Genomic DNA, 15,122 nt, shown 5'->3' with positions numbered 1-15,122 from the left:
AATATGTATGCAGCTAACTAACAGTTACTAAAACATCACGTGTAATGAAAAGTTTTCTTAAAAGTAATATGCACAATAATGAAAAACAACAGGAAAACAAGAAATATTGCTAATTATCTTACTTATTATGCCCACAAGTGTTGGCACACCAACCATTAAAGTAGACTGTGCTTTCTGGGAATTGTCAACACAGAATCCATTCCCGTATAAGCGCTATTATGCCCCAAGGGTAAAGTTTGCTGCAGTTAAAAACAATGTCGTGGGACAACTGTTCTCACATCATCATCACTGCTGTTTTTATTATAAACCCATCACTATCTCTTTCTCTCCATTATTAAGCTAGATGGAAAATTGATATATGAACAAATGTGACACTGTGAATAGTGTCTCATCCCCAAAATGTTTTATATTATAGATAATTCAATCTATGTTTTGTTCCTTGGTATCATTAAATTTGTTGCCATCTTTTTCACCATCTTACTGAATATATCATTACTATTTAACCCTATTATTTGTATCTGAATTGTTAATTTCAGTTTCTTGCTTTTCTTTTTTTTTTCTTACAAGCCTCCCTGTGGTTCATACATTTTAATCACCGCCATGAGCGTATGCGTGATGTTGTGATCTTTTGTTATCTGTGGTCTTTTAATTACTCTGCAGATGAGCTGTAATTAAACTAAAGATAATTGATGACAAAAAGCAGCTAGCAGTTTGATGAGTGGCTCCAGGTGGACATCCATAAATGAAAAAAACATGCTTATAGTCTTACACGTTTAAAGTTCATTACTCCACAATGTTTAATGTTAATAAGAACTATTTGTGTAACTTGCCTCTTGAATGCTAAGTCTAACTCTGCATTTCTACATTACCCCTGTCCTACATTTGTAAATGCAGCATATTTGGCTAGAGAGAGTAATAGTGATAACAACCGTAAGTACAAGAGAAATAGTGATAGCTGTTGCTTGTGGCTGCTTTACGTTCTTTTTGTGTGTGGCATTCTTGTCTATTAAAGATGCTGTTGTTGGAGAAATGATATCTCTGCTCCTTTGAAAATAGATGTCAAGTAAAGGACCGTTAAGAAGTGACTCAAAAATCAGTTAATTAACTTGACAGTTGGCTGAAAAACTGAGTGCCAGCAAATAACATCCTAACTGTGACCACCAATAGTCTTCACCAGCCCTGCTTAGCGAATGGTCAAAATGAACTATGCTACACCTTCAAGCTTTTAATTCAAACACAGCACATAGAGTACAATAATACCGATGACACATATCACTCAAAATTCGTAGTAATTTAAAAAAAACTAAAACAGTATGTCCTCGGTTTTACACAGAGCTAGACAAAAACAGACTTCTCATTTCTTGCCATGTTTGTTAGGTGACATGACAACTGTGGCTAGCAGGTTTTATCAGCTCTAGCTAACTAGCAAATTTACATTAGTTCCAGGAGTTGGATTTCTGTCTCTGGCTATCCCTTTTAAAATAAGAATCTAGTAAAATGTCTTAAATATGCACTTGAAGACTACATGACAGCGAAATGAGCATGCTAACATGACATACTGACAATAAAGCTAACTAAGTCACAATGATGATCCACGCAGAAGCCATGGAAATAAAGAAGATGAACAGTGTTTCACTTTCACACCAGAAAAGGCTTGTAGGATGAGGACTAGCTGATGTGTTTGGCAGTAATGCTATCTATGGTTGCTGAAGTGTACAGTAAACTAATAACACAAAATATGTGCTGTCCTACATTTTCTAACTTAACCTGTATGTATGATGTTTGCTAATGATGTGCGCATTGGCATAAAAGTAATACCAGTGTAAGTAACAAGCTAGTTAGTTGGGCCCGCTAATGCTTGTGGCTTATGTTATAAACAACAAATACACAGTTTCATCCATTCCTTCCACTTTGTGTTTATTTATTTTTGGTTTTGGAGAAGCTGGTGAAAAAAACACAACCCAAACTCTTTCATTTAATGCACGTGTCAAACTCAAGGCCCACGGGCCAAATCCGGCCCCTCGCCTTTTTCTGACGTTGTTGGACACTTTTTTGAACGTTTTTGAGTGCTTTTTTTCTATGATGGCTGAGGAACTTTTTCCTGACTTCTTTAGGACTATGTCGACCAAACTAAGTGAGAAGACTATATGACACATGCAATAAGACAGTCAAAGATATTTGACTTTTTCGATTAAATAAAAGCATTTCAATAAACTCTCCATGTCTGGCCCTTGGAGTGATTCTCTTTTTCCAGTGTGGACCTTAGCAAAATTGAGTTTGACACCTTTAATTTAATACAACAATCAATAAGGGACTTAAACCTCATCTGTGATACAGATGAGAGCCTCGGTTATATTGGGTTAAGCACAAGGTCATATTGAAAACTTAATAAATAACTAACTAAAACTAAAATAAACAAGCTGCATAAACAGATCAATACACCATCATAGACTAAAGTAGCAGCAGATGAGAAGGAGTCTTATAGGATTCATATACTCTTTCCCTCTTCACTTATTCAGCTATTCAGTGACCTGTTGACAGTCAAGCGATGTATCACTGTATCACATCTGTTGCTAACACGTCACTTACTGAGTTCCACTGAATCATGCTGCCATGAGGTGGGTGACTAATTTTGTCATACACATTTATAAATCGTTCTTATACACACACACAACCTGAGTATCTTGTTAACCGTCAACAGTCTGATGTATGCTCGTAGGTGTGTGTGCACATTTATGTGTGAGTGTACTTTACTCACCATGCAGAAGGCCAAAGTCCCTGTGAGCGTCTGTCAGCTGCTTTAGATGTTCATTGATGGAGATCTGACGGAGAGACGAAATCAATTTAGATGAAACCATTATATACTGAAGGAAACAGCAGTAAGTAGAAGTACAAGAATGGGCAGATGGAGGGAGAGGAAGGCGAGGGGGGACAAAGACAAGCATGGAAGAGATAATTGAATTTGTAGTGAAGGATTTAGAGAGGGTACAGGCTCCTGTGCGTCTCCTTCAGCTCTGAATGAGCTGTCTATCTAGATGGGGTTGAGATAATTGTGCAAATCAGCGCGGCTCTGTAGGTACACACAGTGAGGTGGGGCTAATCCAAGGGGGTTGCATACACTTGTCTCCTGGCTCTCAGAGGCCAGCATTAAAATCCTATCTTTAACCTAAAACAAACAAGAGGTCAAGTAGAAAACAAGATTGTTTTTGTAGTATCAGAATACTGGGAAAGTCATATTTGCACATCTATATTCACACAGGTGTGAAGGAGATGAGTGATGTCATAATAAAAATAAATGCCTACGGTAAAGATGATTAAGTCTGGGCGATGTCAACAAACCTCACACAAGAACAAAATATGTTTAACAGATATCTAAAAACAACAAAAGGTAATTCATATAAGTTAGGGATTTAAGGGGTGCACAAATGGAAACTGCTCTGGATAAAAGTGCTATATAAATGCAGTCCATTCCATTGAATATACATTGGGATCTATTTCCATCAGCTGTGGTAAATTAATTGGTCTCCTAACAAATGCAAGAAATCACATCCAAAAGAATGATGGGCACATGTCGTTCATGTTGGTGTGAAATGATTTAAGTTTCAAGTTCTTCATTATCATATCCACAACAACTACAGAGAAGCAGTCGTTGGCAATGAAGATCTGGGATCTCAGGCTCACTCCAACAATGGTCAATAAATATGTATATACAAAAAAGAAAATCACACAAGTAAAAAACAAAAACAAAATGAGAATCTAAGACATAAAATAATGCAAGTTAAAGGATGAAAATATATCGATAAAATATAAAATAATTAAATTAATATAATATAAATTTGTGGTAGACAGTAATTGAAAATTAATAAACTGAATGTATACATATATATATATGTATATATATATATATAAAATATATATATATATATATATACATTTACTACAGGAATGTAGTAAATGTATATGCATAGTGAGAAATATAAATATACATACACACCTACAGCCACACACACACACACACACACACACACACACACACACACATAAATATGTGTGTGTGTGTGTATATAATATATACACACATATATATATTAAATTAATATAATATAAATTTGTGGTAGACAGTAATTGAAAATTAATAAACTGAATGTATACATATATATATATGTATATATATATATATATATATACATTTACTACAGGAATGTAGTAAATGTATATGCATAGTGAGAAATATAAATATACATACACACCTACAGCCACACCACCACACACACACACACACACACACACACACACACACATAAATATGTGTGTGTGTGTGTATATAATATATACACACACATATATATATATATGGCAACACTTTATAATAATGGTACATGAATTATCATGAATTCATATGACTTCATGCATGAAAAAGCATGAATTAGTACTTCATCAGTAATGTACAAGGATTAATAGTATCTCATGCATGACTTAATGCAGGAACAATATGTTAATTAATGCATCAATTAAGGTATTTGAATCATCATGATTTCTGATTTATTAATGATTTTCAGGACTTCTTCAAAAAACTGACCAGTGAAGAATTGTAGTGTTGTAATCACGATTAACTAAACATTACTTCTTCATAACTTTATCATGTTTGTGGCCCTTCAAATAAAGTGCAGACCTGGTCTTTAACATTGTTAAATCATATCTTATTAATCAATTTTAAAGATGGACCAGGTCAGCACTTTATTTGAAGGGCCACAAACATGATGAAGTAATGAGGAGGTAGTGTTTAGTTAATCATGATTACAACACTACAATATAGTTTATTTAGCAGCACGGTGGCTCAGTGGTTAGCACTTCTGCCTCATGGGTTCAAACCCAGTTTATCCCAGGATGAGTGGAGTTTGCATGTTCTTGCGTGGGTTTCCTCCGGGTGCTCTGGTTTCCGGTATGGTTTCCACCATAAAGAGATGTATGCAACTAGGAATACAGTTGAAAATTAGCTGACTGGCTAACACTGGTGCATTTACAGAAATGTTGATTAATGTGCATTGTCCTAATTAAAAATAAATAAATCTTAAAGCCTGGCACTTCAACTGGAGATTCACCTAAGAAGAAGACATGAACATCATTAATAAATCAGAAATCATGATGACTGAAATACCACAAACGTGATGAAGTAATGTTTAGTTAATCGTGATTACAACACTACAATTCTTCACTGGTCAGGTTTTTGAAGAAGTCCTGAACATCATCAATAAATCAGAAATCATGATGATTAAAATACCTTAATTGATGCATTAATCAACATATTGTTCCTGCATGAGATACCATTAATCCTTGTACATTACTGATAGTTCATGAAGTACTACATGAGTGAATTCATGCTTTTTCATGCATGTAGTGCATATTAGGGCTGTCAATAAATTAAAATATGTAATTGCAATTAATCGAATGATTGTCCACAGTTAACTTGCAATTCATTGCAAATTAATTATTAATTAATTAATTTGTTATAATTGTACTTTAGAAGCAATATTTAGCAAGTTTTTAATGTTCTCATTAACATGGGAGTGGATAAATATGCTAGCTTTATGCAAATGATTTTATTAATATTGGAACATCCAAAACAATGCCAAATACTGTACCTATAACTAAATAACCTAAAAAGTACTGTATCTTCAAAAATATGCTGAAAGCATAATATGCAAACTCAAGCCCATCAAGCAACAACAGATTTACCTGAATGTAACATGACTTGGTAATACTAACAAAATTACACTTGTAAAGGTTAACTAAACATCCCATTTTTTAAAGCAGTTCAACACAAAACAATGGATCTCATGCTTTACAGCAACAAACACAATTCAAAGGTGCTCTAAGTGATGTGACGCGTTTTTTAGGCTACAACATTTTTTGTCATATACAGCAAACATCTCCTCACAACCCGCTAGCTGCCTGTCCCCTGAACACACTGTACAAAAACGCGGTCGGTTATTGGCTGGAACACTGTTTGTTATGTTTTGTGGTGCAGGTTGGCGCAGTTTGTTTTTGTTGCCATTTGTGGAGCCTGGGCTGTCTACAGAGACCGCGTTTTTTTTACAGTGTTTTCAGGGGACAGGCAGCTAGCGGATAGTGAGGAGATTTTTAAGGCTCACAAATACATCCCCTTCTACTAAAAAACAACAATAAAGTCTGGGAGAAACTGTGATGTCTCGGTGGAGGCTACTACAAGGCATACGCTCGAACAGGAGTTGCCTGGCCTGCAATCATAGATAGATAGATAGATAGATAGATAAGACTTTATTGTCCACAATGGTGGAAATTTGTCTTTGGCTTCTCCAAAACATTAAAACACAACCATGACATTGGATGTTATTAAACATTTAGCATACAGCACACTAATACTACAAACCATTAAACATAAAACAACAATTGTGCAATGGGCAGAAACAACAGCAGGTGGAGAGGAGGTAGGATACAGCCTACAAGAAAACATATTTAAAAATACCTTGTCTTTTATAGTGCAGTCATTTTGCATTCAGCGCCTCTACGGCATGGGGAACGAAGGACCTCTTATAAATATTCCGGCTCACTCTCGGGACCCTGAATTGACGGCCAGACGGGAGCAACTCAAACTCAGAGTTTAGTGGGTGTGAGGCATCCACAGATATCTGTATGGCCTTCCTGAGTACCTCACAATCATGTTGCATGCACTATCAGTGGTCAGTGTGCTGACTTAATGTTCAATGTCCCACTGTCTGGTTACTTGCAGAAAGTGCTTGGTACACACATCGGTGAAATGTCTATCCTCTTCTTCATAACAGTCAAAGCATGCGACCAAAGTTCCCACCATGGGTCAAAATAATGTAACTATGATTACTGAGAGATATTTCCAGTGAGTGCAGCAGTGCATAGTAGCTAGATCAGATCCACTATATATAAATTATTATATATATATATTATATATATATATATATATATATATATATATATATATATATATATATATATATATATATATATATTAAAGCTAGCAAGATTTGGAAGTAGCATCTGCTCGGGGCTCTCTCTAACCTCTCCCCCTGCCCTTTGGGGCTGCGTCCCACACACAGACTTGCGCAATTTTACTTACTTATTTATTTCTGTCGGGCTGTACCAAAGACCATTTCAAACAATATATAAAAAATGTTTATATTGGTATTATTTACCAACTCTGCCTTTAATACTTAAATGGACATACAAATGCTCACACAACTTTAGAGGATGTCAGAATGGCCCAAATGACTTCTGAACCAAACCTATGTTATTATTTATTAGGCAAATATATCTCTATCACCATTTATCACACGATTTCTGCATAAACTATGCAATTTAAAAAAATCTTCTGCTTCCATTAAGCCTTTGTAATCTGATGTATAATTCACATAAAAAGACAGCTGATGCAGGCATCATTATAGTCCAGTACTAACACTTGACAGCTAGAAGCATCCTGACCATCCTTGGAGAAGCCATTGTATGTCTATAAACACTAATGCTTCCTGACACAATGTTCAATGATCCAGTGTTCCCAGGCAACACGTGAAGCTCTGGCCGGCATGCAGAGCTTTGGTAAACACTGATTAGCGACATATTTCTGTTCCAGGAAGTAAAAAAGTGAATCATTGGAAGCTTAAAGGAGTCTCAACTTTCTTTGATAGAAGTCTTGAGGCTGAGGGACTGAGATGGCTTATTACCCAGTCTGATTTGATAGATTGGCTGACTAACCATCGAGCCTTTTATCCACAACCCAAATAAAGAAGGCCCCTGATGAGACATTGTCAGGGGAGTGTACGTGTGTGTGTGATTCATGGCATGAGATGAACAAATGAAGATAAAGACATGACAGTGATGACCAGTCCTTTTTTTGGGTGGGGGGGCTTTGATGTGACATAAAACCAAACAATGAAATTACCTTTAAGTCCACCTCACCCAATCCATTTCTGCCTGAGCTGCCTTTTCCTGTATCCACGGTAACCTGAGAACAGGATTGTTGAGGACGAATCTGTCAAAATTGTCCCCAAGCCAACCAATCAGCTTCAACCTTTTAAGCACAACAGAATACTGTGTACCAACTCAATTTTTCTTAATGTGCACACACACACACACACAGATTGCTATACCCTGCCATTAAAAGGGATGCCAAAATTCCTGGGCAAACATCCTGCTCACAATGAACCACGTGCACCCAGACAATTTCAGTTAAAAATTTAAATCCCTGCTGCCAATATGCTACTCCATCGGTCACAGATCATGGAAAGTGAAACTTAAATCTTTCACTTGGGCGATTGGATTTATTCACCCACTTTTTATTTTTATTGAAAGCTTTTTTTTCATATTTGTATTTACAGCATTATATGTTGATATTTATATCATAATATGCCATATATTAACTCTTTGGGAGAAAACAGGTAGTTATATGTAAAATCAAAAATTGAGCACCACCTAGTCTTGTTTTGGACCACAGCGTGTGTAGGAGGGTCTGGCTAGTCCACACAGCATTCTGGGATGGGAGAAAAACGTGCTTTGGTTCATTGGCATTTCTTTAAACCAAACACAATTGTCATGGGCGGCGCTAAGCTCGGCATGTAGGAATTTGTTTTAGTGGAACGAGTACGTTCAAAAGTTGTTTTAGTCGTGCGAGAGAAAACTCAGATTGGACAGATAGTCTCGGCGAAAAGACTTTAAAATATCAACAAAATGTACGCTGTTTTTTTTTCAAAGTGTGCATCCCCACTGTCATTTCAAAACAATCACATAATTTGTCTCGCCCCGGCTGGTAGTGACCCAGATCGTGCGCAATTCACATTTAAATCCATCCTTGTCCTACCCTGATCCAACCCACTTCGCAACCTGGGTAGATCAAGGAGGGTTAACCCATTCAAACACACAGTCAACCTGGGTTTAACCCTGATTAAGCCATTGGTGGCAAGATTCCTAGCATGCATTTATGGTGGGAGTAGTCTCACATTGCCAGACCAATCTCCACAGCACTGTGGATTAAGGTCTGTCTCCTCCACAAATACATTCCAGGATAGGAGAAATAAAACGCTCTGGGTTGTTTGCATTTCTCTAAACCAATCACAATCGTCTAGGCGGAGCTAAGATCCAAATTCTTTTCAAAACTTGTCATTTTCACCATGTAGCTTGCTAGGTTGAAGTTTGTTGTTGTTTCCCGAAGAGAACGGAGTTAGATAACGGCAACACACATCTCCGGAACATCCGCGCGGCGCTGGCGATTATACTGGAAGCTAACTGTCGTTGATCCAGACTATGGTGGGAGAAAACTGGAGCACCCAGAGGAAACCCAAGCAAACATGGGGATAACATGCAAACTCCACACAGAAAGACCACGCCCGGACCACAGTTTATTCAAAAATGTTTTTTACACCATTAACTCCTGTCTCATAACCGTCTAAAACCCAATACTCTTTTGCGGAGCAGTTTATACTCTGACAGAGGAGGTTAACTAAAAATAAATGGTGGAACACAGTAGAGTCCGGATCGGGCCGAATTTCTGTCCGAGGCCGGCCCGCGTCCGACAGAGCCGTGACCGAACCCGGCCCGAGCCCGACAGGTATTAAGAAATTTGTGTCCGAGCCCGACCCGAGCCTGACACAGTAAAAATCTAATTTTTTTTCCTCATACTAATGACACATGTAGGCTACGTTTGTTTGTGTGGAAAGCCCGCTTTTGTTAAGCAACTGTAGGAAGGCATTCGGAAATGTCAACAGATGAGGTCATCTGATTCAGCGCACACGGGGCAACAAGCGCACGTTAATAAGCTGTTGCCTTATCGCGCTGATGTGACCAAGCCCGACCCGACCCCGACCATAATTTCTAAATATCTGTCCGAACCCGGCCCGTCGGGACCCGTCGGCCTCGGGTCGGGTATCCATGCCTTAGAACACAGCTAATGAAGCTTAGTGAAAGTTCAGGAATACTTCTATGCTTCTCATTCATTCATTCTCTCTCTCTCTGTCTCTCAGGTGACTATGGGCGTTCGCTCCTTCAGTTAAACCAACCAGGTTTTTGCCACATTCTTCGTAAGCCAAATTATTTGATTATCAGTGCTGTCAAACTTTTAAACCATTCTCTCTGCTGCTGCCAGTTGTCATTTCAGTGCAAAATCGATGCGGCCCTCCTCTACCCCATTCACCTTCAGGTCACATCGCATCTAGCATCCAGTTCCTTCAATCATCAGAAGCCCTGCTCCACATCACATCCATTTACAGTAGATATTCAGGCATTTCCCTTTATCCCTTTACTACCACCAGTGTCTGGATCTATCGGGGGGATACGCACTAAAATGGGATGACATTGCGGTGGGGTCTTGACTTTTTACAGTACTAATTTTATTGTTCCCCTGTCAATAAATGTATTTTACTTTTAAATTAAGTCTCTCCTGATTGAAATAAGATATGATAGCGTCCTCCATTATGGTCTCAAAAGGTAGGCTAAGCACTGTCAAATTAATTGATCAACAGCACAAATTCACCAGACAAGGTTCATCAAAGTTGAACTCGACACAAATTTTTTTTTGTTTTTACTTTGTCCCTGCTAGCGAGTCCATCGAGTTATTGCAATTAGAATCACTGGTCATGACAAATATCTGTGAACTGAAAAGATGTATAATACAGAAAAGAGTAGTTGTAGCCTACTATTTGCATTTGATTAAAACATTTTATAGTATAATACACTCCTCTCCCACTATCTGTCTACATCAACTATTCTCACCTTCACTACAAGACAAAGGTGTGTGGATGTTTGTGTGTGTGTGTGCAAGCATCTGGTCAGAGAGACTGGCCGTCTGGTCTCTCGTCACTGTGGTGTCACCACCGCACCAATCTCGGCCCAGGACGCCACTGCATTATTTGGTCTCTCTGGCAGCTGATTGGCTCCATCTGTCACCCCCTGTAATAATCACTTCCAGCATGGCTGCCACTGGGTTTATTGAAACTGATGGTGGCACACTTTATGCTGCCTCTGACCACCAACTCATGGTGTGTGTGTCTATGTTGTGTGTGTGTGTTTTGTCTTTACAGCTTTACAAAAGTAACTTTCTAACATGTATAAACGCTTTTACTGTAGTTATTTTTCATTCAGATAATCCATTATTTGTATTTAAAAAAAGGAAAAAAAAAATAAACAGAAATGTTTGGGTTTTAAAACAAACTACAGTCTAGGCCTAGTCCAAGCCTTGCCGGTATGAGTCGACCCCAACGACCCACGGAGCCCGCTAAGGCGGAACCCAAAGCGCGACAGCGCGGGGCAAACGTCACTGAATATTGCAAAGCGTGAGCCGCAAGGGCTGTAGAAAATCGTAATTGCAAATTTCCCAATTCATTGAATTAAAGGCCAAAACGTGTCTACGTAGATTTTAGCGCCCCCTAATGGCCGATCTTTGCCACATACGGTAAAGTGCCTCGGAGAAAAATAAATCTCAAGTTTTGCGTTGATAGCTTTTACTTTGGTCAAGATATGCTAAAGTTTGTGTTTGTGTTCGTAATTTCTGCATATTTTAACGTATCAAAATTCTTTTGATAACTTTTGGTAGGTCCTTTTGGAGATGCGATGAACGAAGTTTCGTGCAGTTCGGATGCACAGCCTAGGAGGAGTTCGAAAAAGTAGGTCTTGCACATTTCACGATTTTGCGAAAGTAATTCTTTGTGGAAATGTGCATGGCCTACGCCATGTGATTCAACGTAATTCAAGTGGAAGTAAGGTTTTAAATTTGCGATTTGTTATGTCAGCTACATCTGGAGATGCTTTGTGCCAAGTTTTGTGCAGATCGGACGAATAGCCTAGGAGAAGTTTGAAAAATAAGGTTAACGATAAATCGCAATTTTACTGCGATAAAAGTCTAGACAGAAATGGCCGTGGCCTATATCACAAGATTAAGCTCCATTCAGGGAATGTGTGGATACAAGGTTTTTAAATGTGCAATGTACGCTATATGGGAGTTATAGGGCAAAACACGTTTTTCTGCTAAAGCACCAACTAGTGGCGGAAGAATGTCAATTTTTGTGTCCGAGGTCCTTGCAGAGTTCTGGACCAGTCCTGAAAATTGCACTGCCCCACCATGCAAGGTTTAAGTTGTAGCAACACTTCTACCAACGGAAAAATGAAATGCGATTACAACAGTGTTCCCAGTACCCCTGGTACTGGGTGCCATGTTGCCTTGCATATGCAGCCTCCCAGCCCCCTCGGGCTTGGACCCCTAATAACAGATATAGTTTTTTTTCATTGATCTCAACAACACAACTGATTTGTGACTGAATCTTGCACCACTTTCGCGAGGACAAAATCTGGCTGCAGACAAACATAAAACAATAACAGTGGCTGTTAAAGACATCACTCAGAGATCGGACAACGCATCAGAGGGTTTGTCTTTTCACTGTCATTAAATAAAGTGGAGATAATGCTGTGACAGCTAACTTAAACACCACATCTAGCTGAAGAGATTTGACAGATCCACAAAGTTGTGGAGACTTGCAGATGTATGTATGTACAATATATGTACAGACTGCAGATATCTAGTGTTTACACACCTGAAAAAGTGTGTGTGTGTGTGTGTGTGTGCGTGTGTGTGTACCTGGAGCAGCCTCCAGCGCGTGTTGAGATCTTCAATGCGTTCCAGGTTGCTAGGCGACAACTGGATGTCGGGTGGACCAAAAGTGGACGCCAACTGGTTCATGTGTATTACGTCATCCTTAATCGGAGCAATCTCTTCCTGGAACTCCTGCAACATATACACACATGCATGCATAAGCGCTCGACCACATGCATTAAAAAAAGTTCTCAGGTCATTTGTATTATGCTGCATTGTTTACAGTATGATGACAGATGGGAAACAGACAGGTTGTAAGTAGCCCTTGGTTCAGTTGTTTATCAACTCAAATGCTGCAACAGATGCATCCATCATGTAAACCCCACTTGTTCTGCTTGTTTAATGCTTGTTGATGTATAGAAAACACTAACAGGCTTTAGTAGAATAAATACAACATTGCTACCATTGTAACATTACTGGTTGATAGATGCAAGCTGGGCTAACTGTTCTATGTTTTCCACTTCAGCTATGATGTATGGCAATTAAGAAAAAGATGTGACTGTTACATCTGGCTTTCAAGGTGCTGCGCAACCAATCAATCATTATCAATCTTTTTTTTGGACCTTGGTTCATTTACTACAAGGGGAATGTCATTGAGAAGACTAGCATACTCTTTGTTCCTACACCAGGTTCCAGAACCTGTACCCAACAGTACCTTGTTTCAGTGGCCTACTTTCTCTCTACTTTTTTTTTTCAGTTTATAACATTTTACACATTAAACACATTATATTATATTGCAGGGAGGGTTGTCTGCTTGGAGTTTTGAATAGTGTAACCACACTTGCAACCACTTTCTCAGCAAATTAGCTAAACTTCAAGCATGCATTAAAGATATACAATCATGGATGACCTACAATTTCTTGATGTTAAACTCAGACAAAACTGAAGTTATTGTGCTGGGCCCTAAACACCTCCAAACCTCATTCTGGAAGGCATTGCCCTGGCCTCCAGCACTTAGAGTTATCCAGAGTTATTTTTGATCGCCCGCTTAAAACAAACCGCTTAAAACAAACCTTAGGCACATCCTGTCTCAAAACGATGCTGTAAAACTAGTCCATGCATTTGTTACTTCCAGGCTGGACTATTGTAATTCCTTACTATTACACACTGCCTGCGTGGCGTGAGCGTGGCGTTTCTGTTGCGTGTCAGCTGCGTGGTGGCTGCGTGGATTTTTCTATGTCTTTACACACCAGAAACGTGTCTGATGAATAAACATAAATATATACTGATTTGATTACAGCAAAGACAACGTCGGCAGTATTGACGGCAAAATAGGCTACCGAATATTATATATAATTTATATCTGCATTCATATCAAAACCTAGAGACTTTCAATGTCATCATGTCATTTATTAATGTGTATTTGTGTCTAAATGACATCTTTTCCTATTCTATTTTGCCTGGAAATGCTTCCAACACGCTTGTGTGTCGCGTGAAAAATAGGCGTCGGTTCTATTTCTAGTAGGCGCGCTTTCGGCGCGGCTCGAGCTGTGCCTGAGACGTGCATGTCACGCAGGCAGTGTGTAAGCTCTAACCTGTTAACATGGGAGCCAAAATATAAACGGACACGCCGCAGCTGACACGCTCACGCAACGCAGCCAGTGTGTAACCTGCCTTTTATAGTTAGGCAGTGAGGAGTTGTGGCGTTCATCTAGACCGGCGGGGGAGGGTTTATTGCTTCAGACACAGCACCCCTACTCTTCTCTGAATCTCTTCATAGTCGTCAGATTCATCTACCAACCCTTGTAGAACTGGCTTAGGTTTGCCTTGCACCAGCTCTTAATTATGCTGTTTTGGTTTTAGTCTGCTGGGGGACTTCCTTTGTCAAACTGAGCTCCTCTCTCCTTTCTCTTTCCATCTGTTAATGCTTGATACTAACTTAGCTCTGGGGAGCTTATTCCCCGGAGTCCTTATGTTTTTTCGCCCAGCAGTATTTCTTGGATTAGGGTGGCACCTAAATCATGGTTACAGCTGTTGCCGTGGTCCTGCTATGCCCTGCAGTGCCCTGCTATGCCCTGCTACGTCCTGCTACGTCCTGCTATGCCCTGCAGTGCCCTGCTATGCCCTGCTACGTCCTGCTACGCCCTGCTACGTCCTGCTATGCCCTGCAGTGCCCTGCTACACCCTATAACGCCCTGCAGTGCCCTGCTATGCCATAAACTACTACAACTACTATTTCTAGTCATAGTTCCATTATCTTTATTGTGACTATTATTGCCACTGTTCATCACACCCCCAACCGGCACCGTCAGACCAAGACCAAGAGCCTGGGTCTGTCCGAGGTTTCTCCCTAAAAGGAAGTTTTTCTCACCACCCAAGGTTTCTCCCTAAAAGTAAATTATAGATTATATCTGTAAAGTGTCTTGCGATAACTCTTGTTATGATTTGATACTATAAATAAAATCGAATTGAATTGTCCTGACAAACTGTGACTTGAACAAGCAGATGTGACATACAGCAGCCTCGCTCTGTCTCCACC

At 39.2% G+C, this 15,122-nt stretch overlaps 1 protein-coding gene across 28 annotated transcripts in view; it reads right to left on the bottom strand.

The window, feature by feature from the left end:
* Positions 1-15,122, bottom strand: part of dmd (dystrophin) — a 470,394-nt gene that overhangs the window by 105,160 nt on the left and 350,112 nt on the right. For 21 of the 28 annotated variants that reach the window (XM_039793561.1, XM_039793552.1, XM_039793539.1 and 18 more), the window contains 3 exons: positions 12,629-12,775; positions 7,949-8,011; positions 2,759-2,822 (listed from right to left, as the gene is read on the bottom strand). In XM_039793561.1, coding sequence (XP_039649495.1) covers positions 2,759-2,822; positions 7,949-8,011; positions 12,629-12,775 — 274 coding nt within the window. The remainder of the gene's footprint in view (positions 1-2,758; positions 2,823-7,948; positions 8,012-12,628; positions 12,776-15,122) is intronic. The other 7 variants (XM_039793546.1, XM_039793547.1, XM_039793559.1 and 4 more) reach the window with 1 other exon arrangement.

The sequence above is a fragment of the Perca fluviatilis genome, chromosome 24 (assembly GCF_010015445.1).
Source record: "Perca fluviatilis chromosome 24, GENO_Pfluv_1.0, whole genome shotgun sequence".
Classification (NCBI taxonomy): Eukaryota; Metazoa; Chordata; class Actinopteri; order Perciformes; family Percidae; genus Perca; species Perca fluviatilis.
Note: the sequence above shows the minus strand (reverse complement) of the source record. Positions and strands in the feature narration are given on the sequence as shown.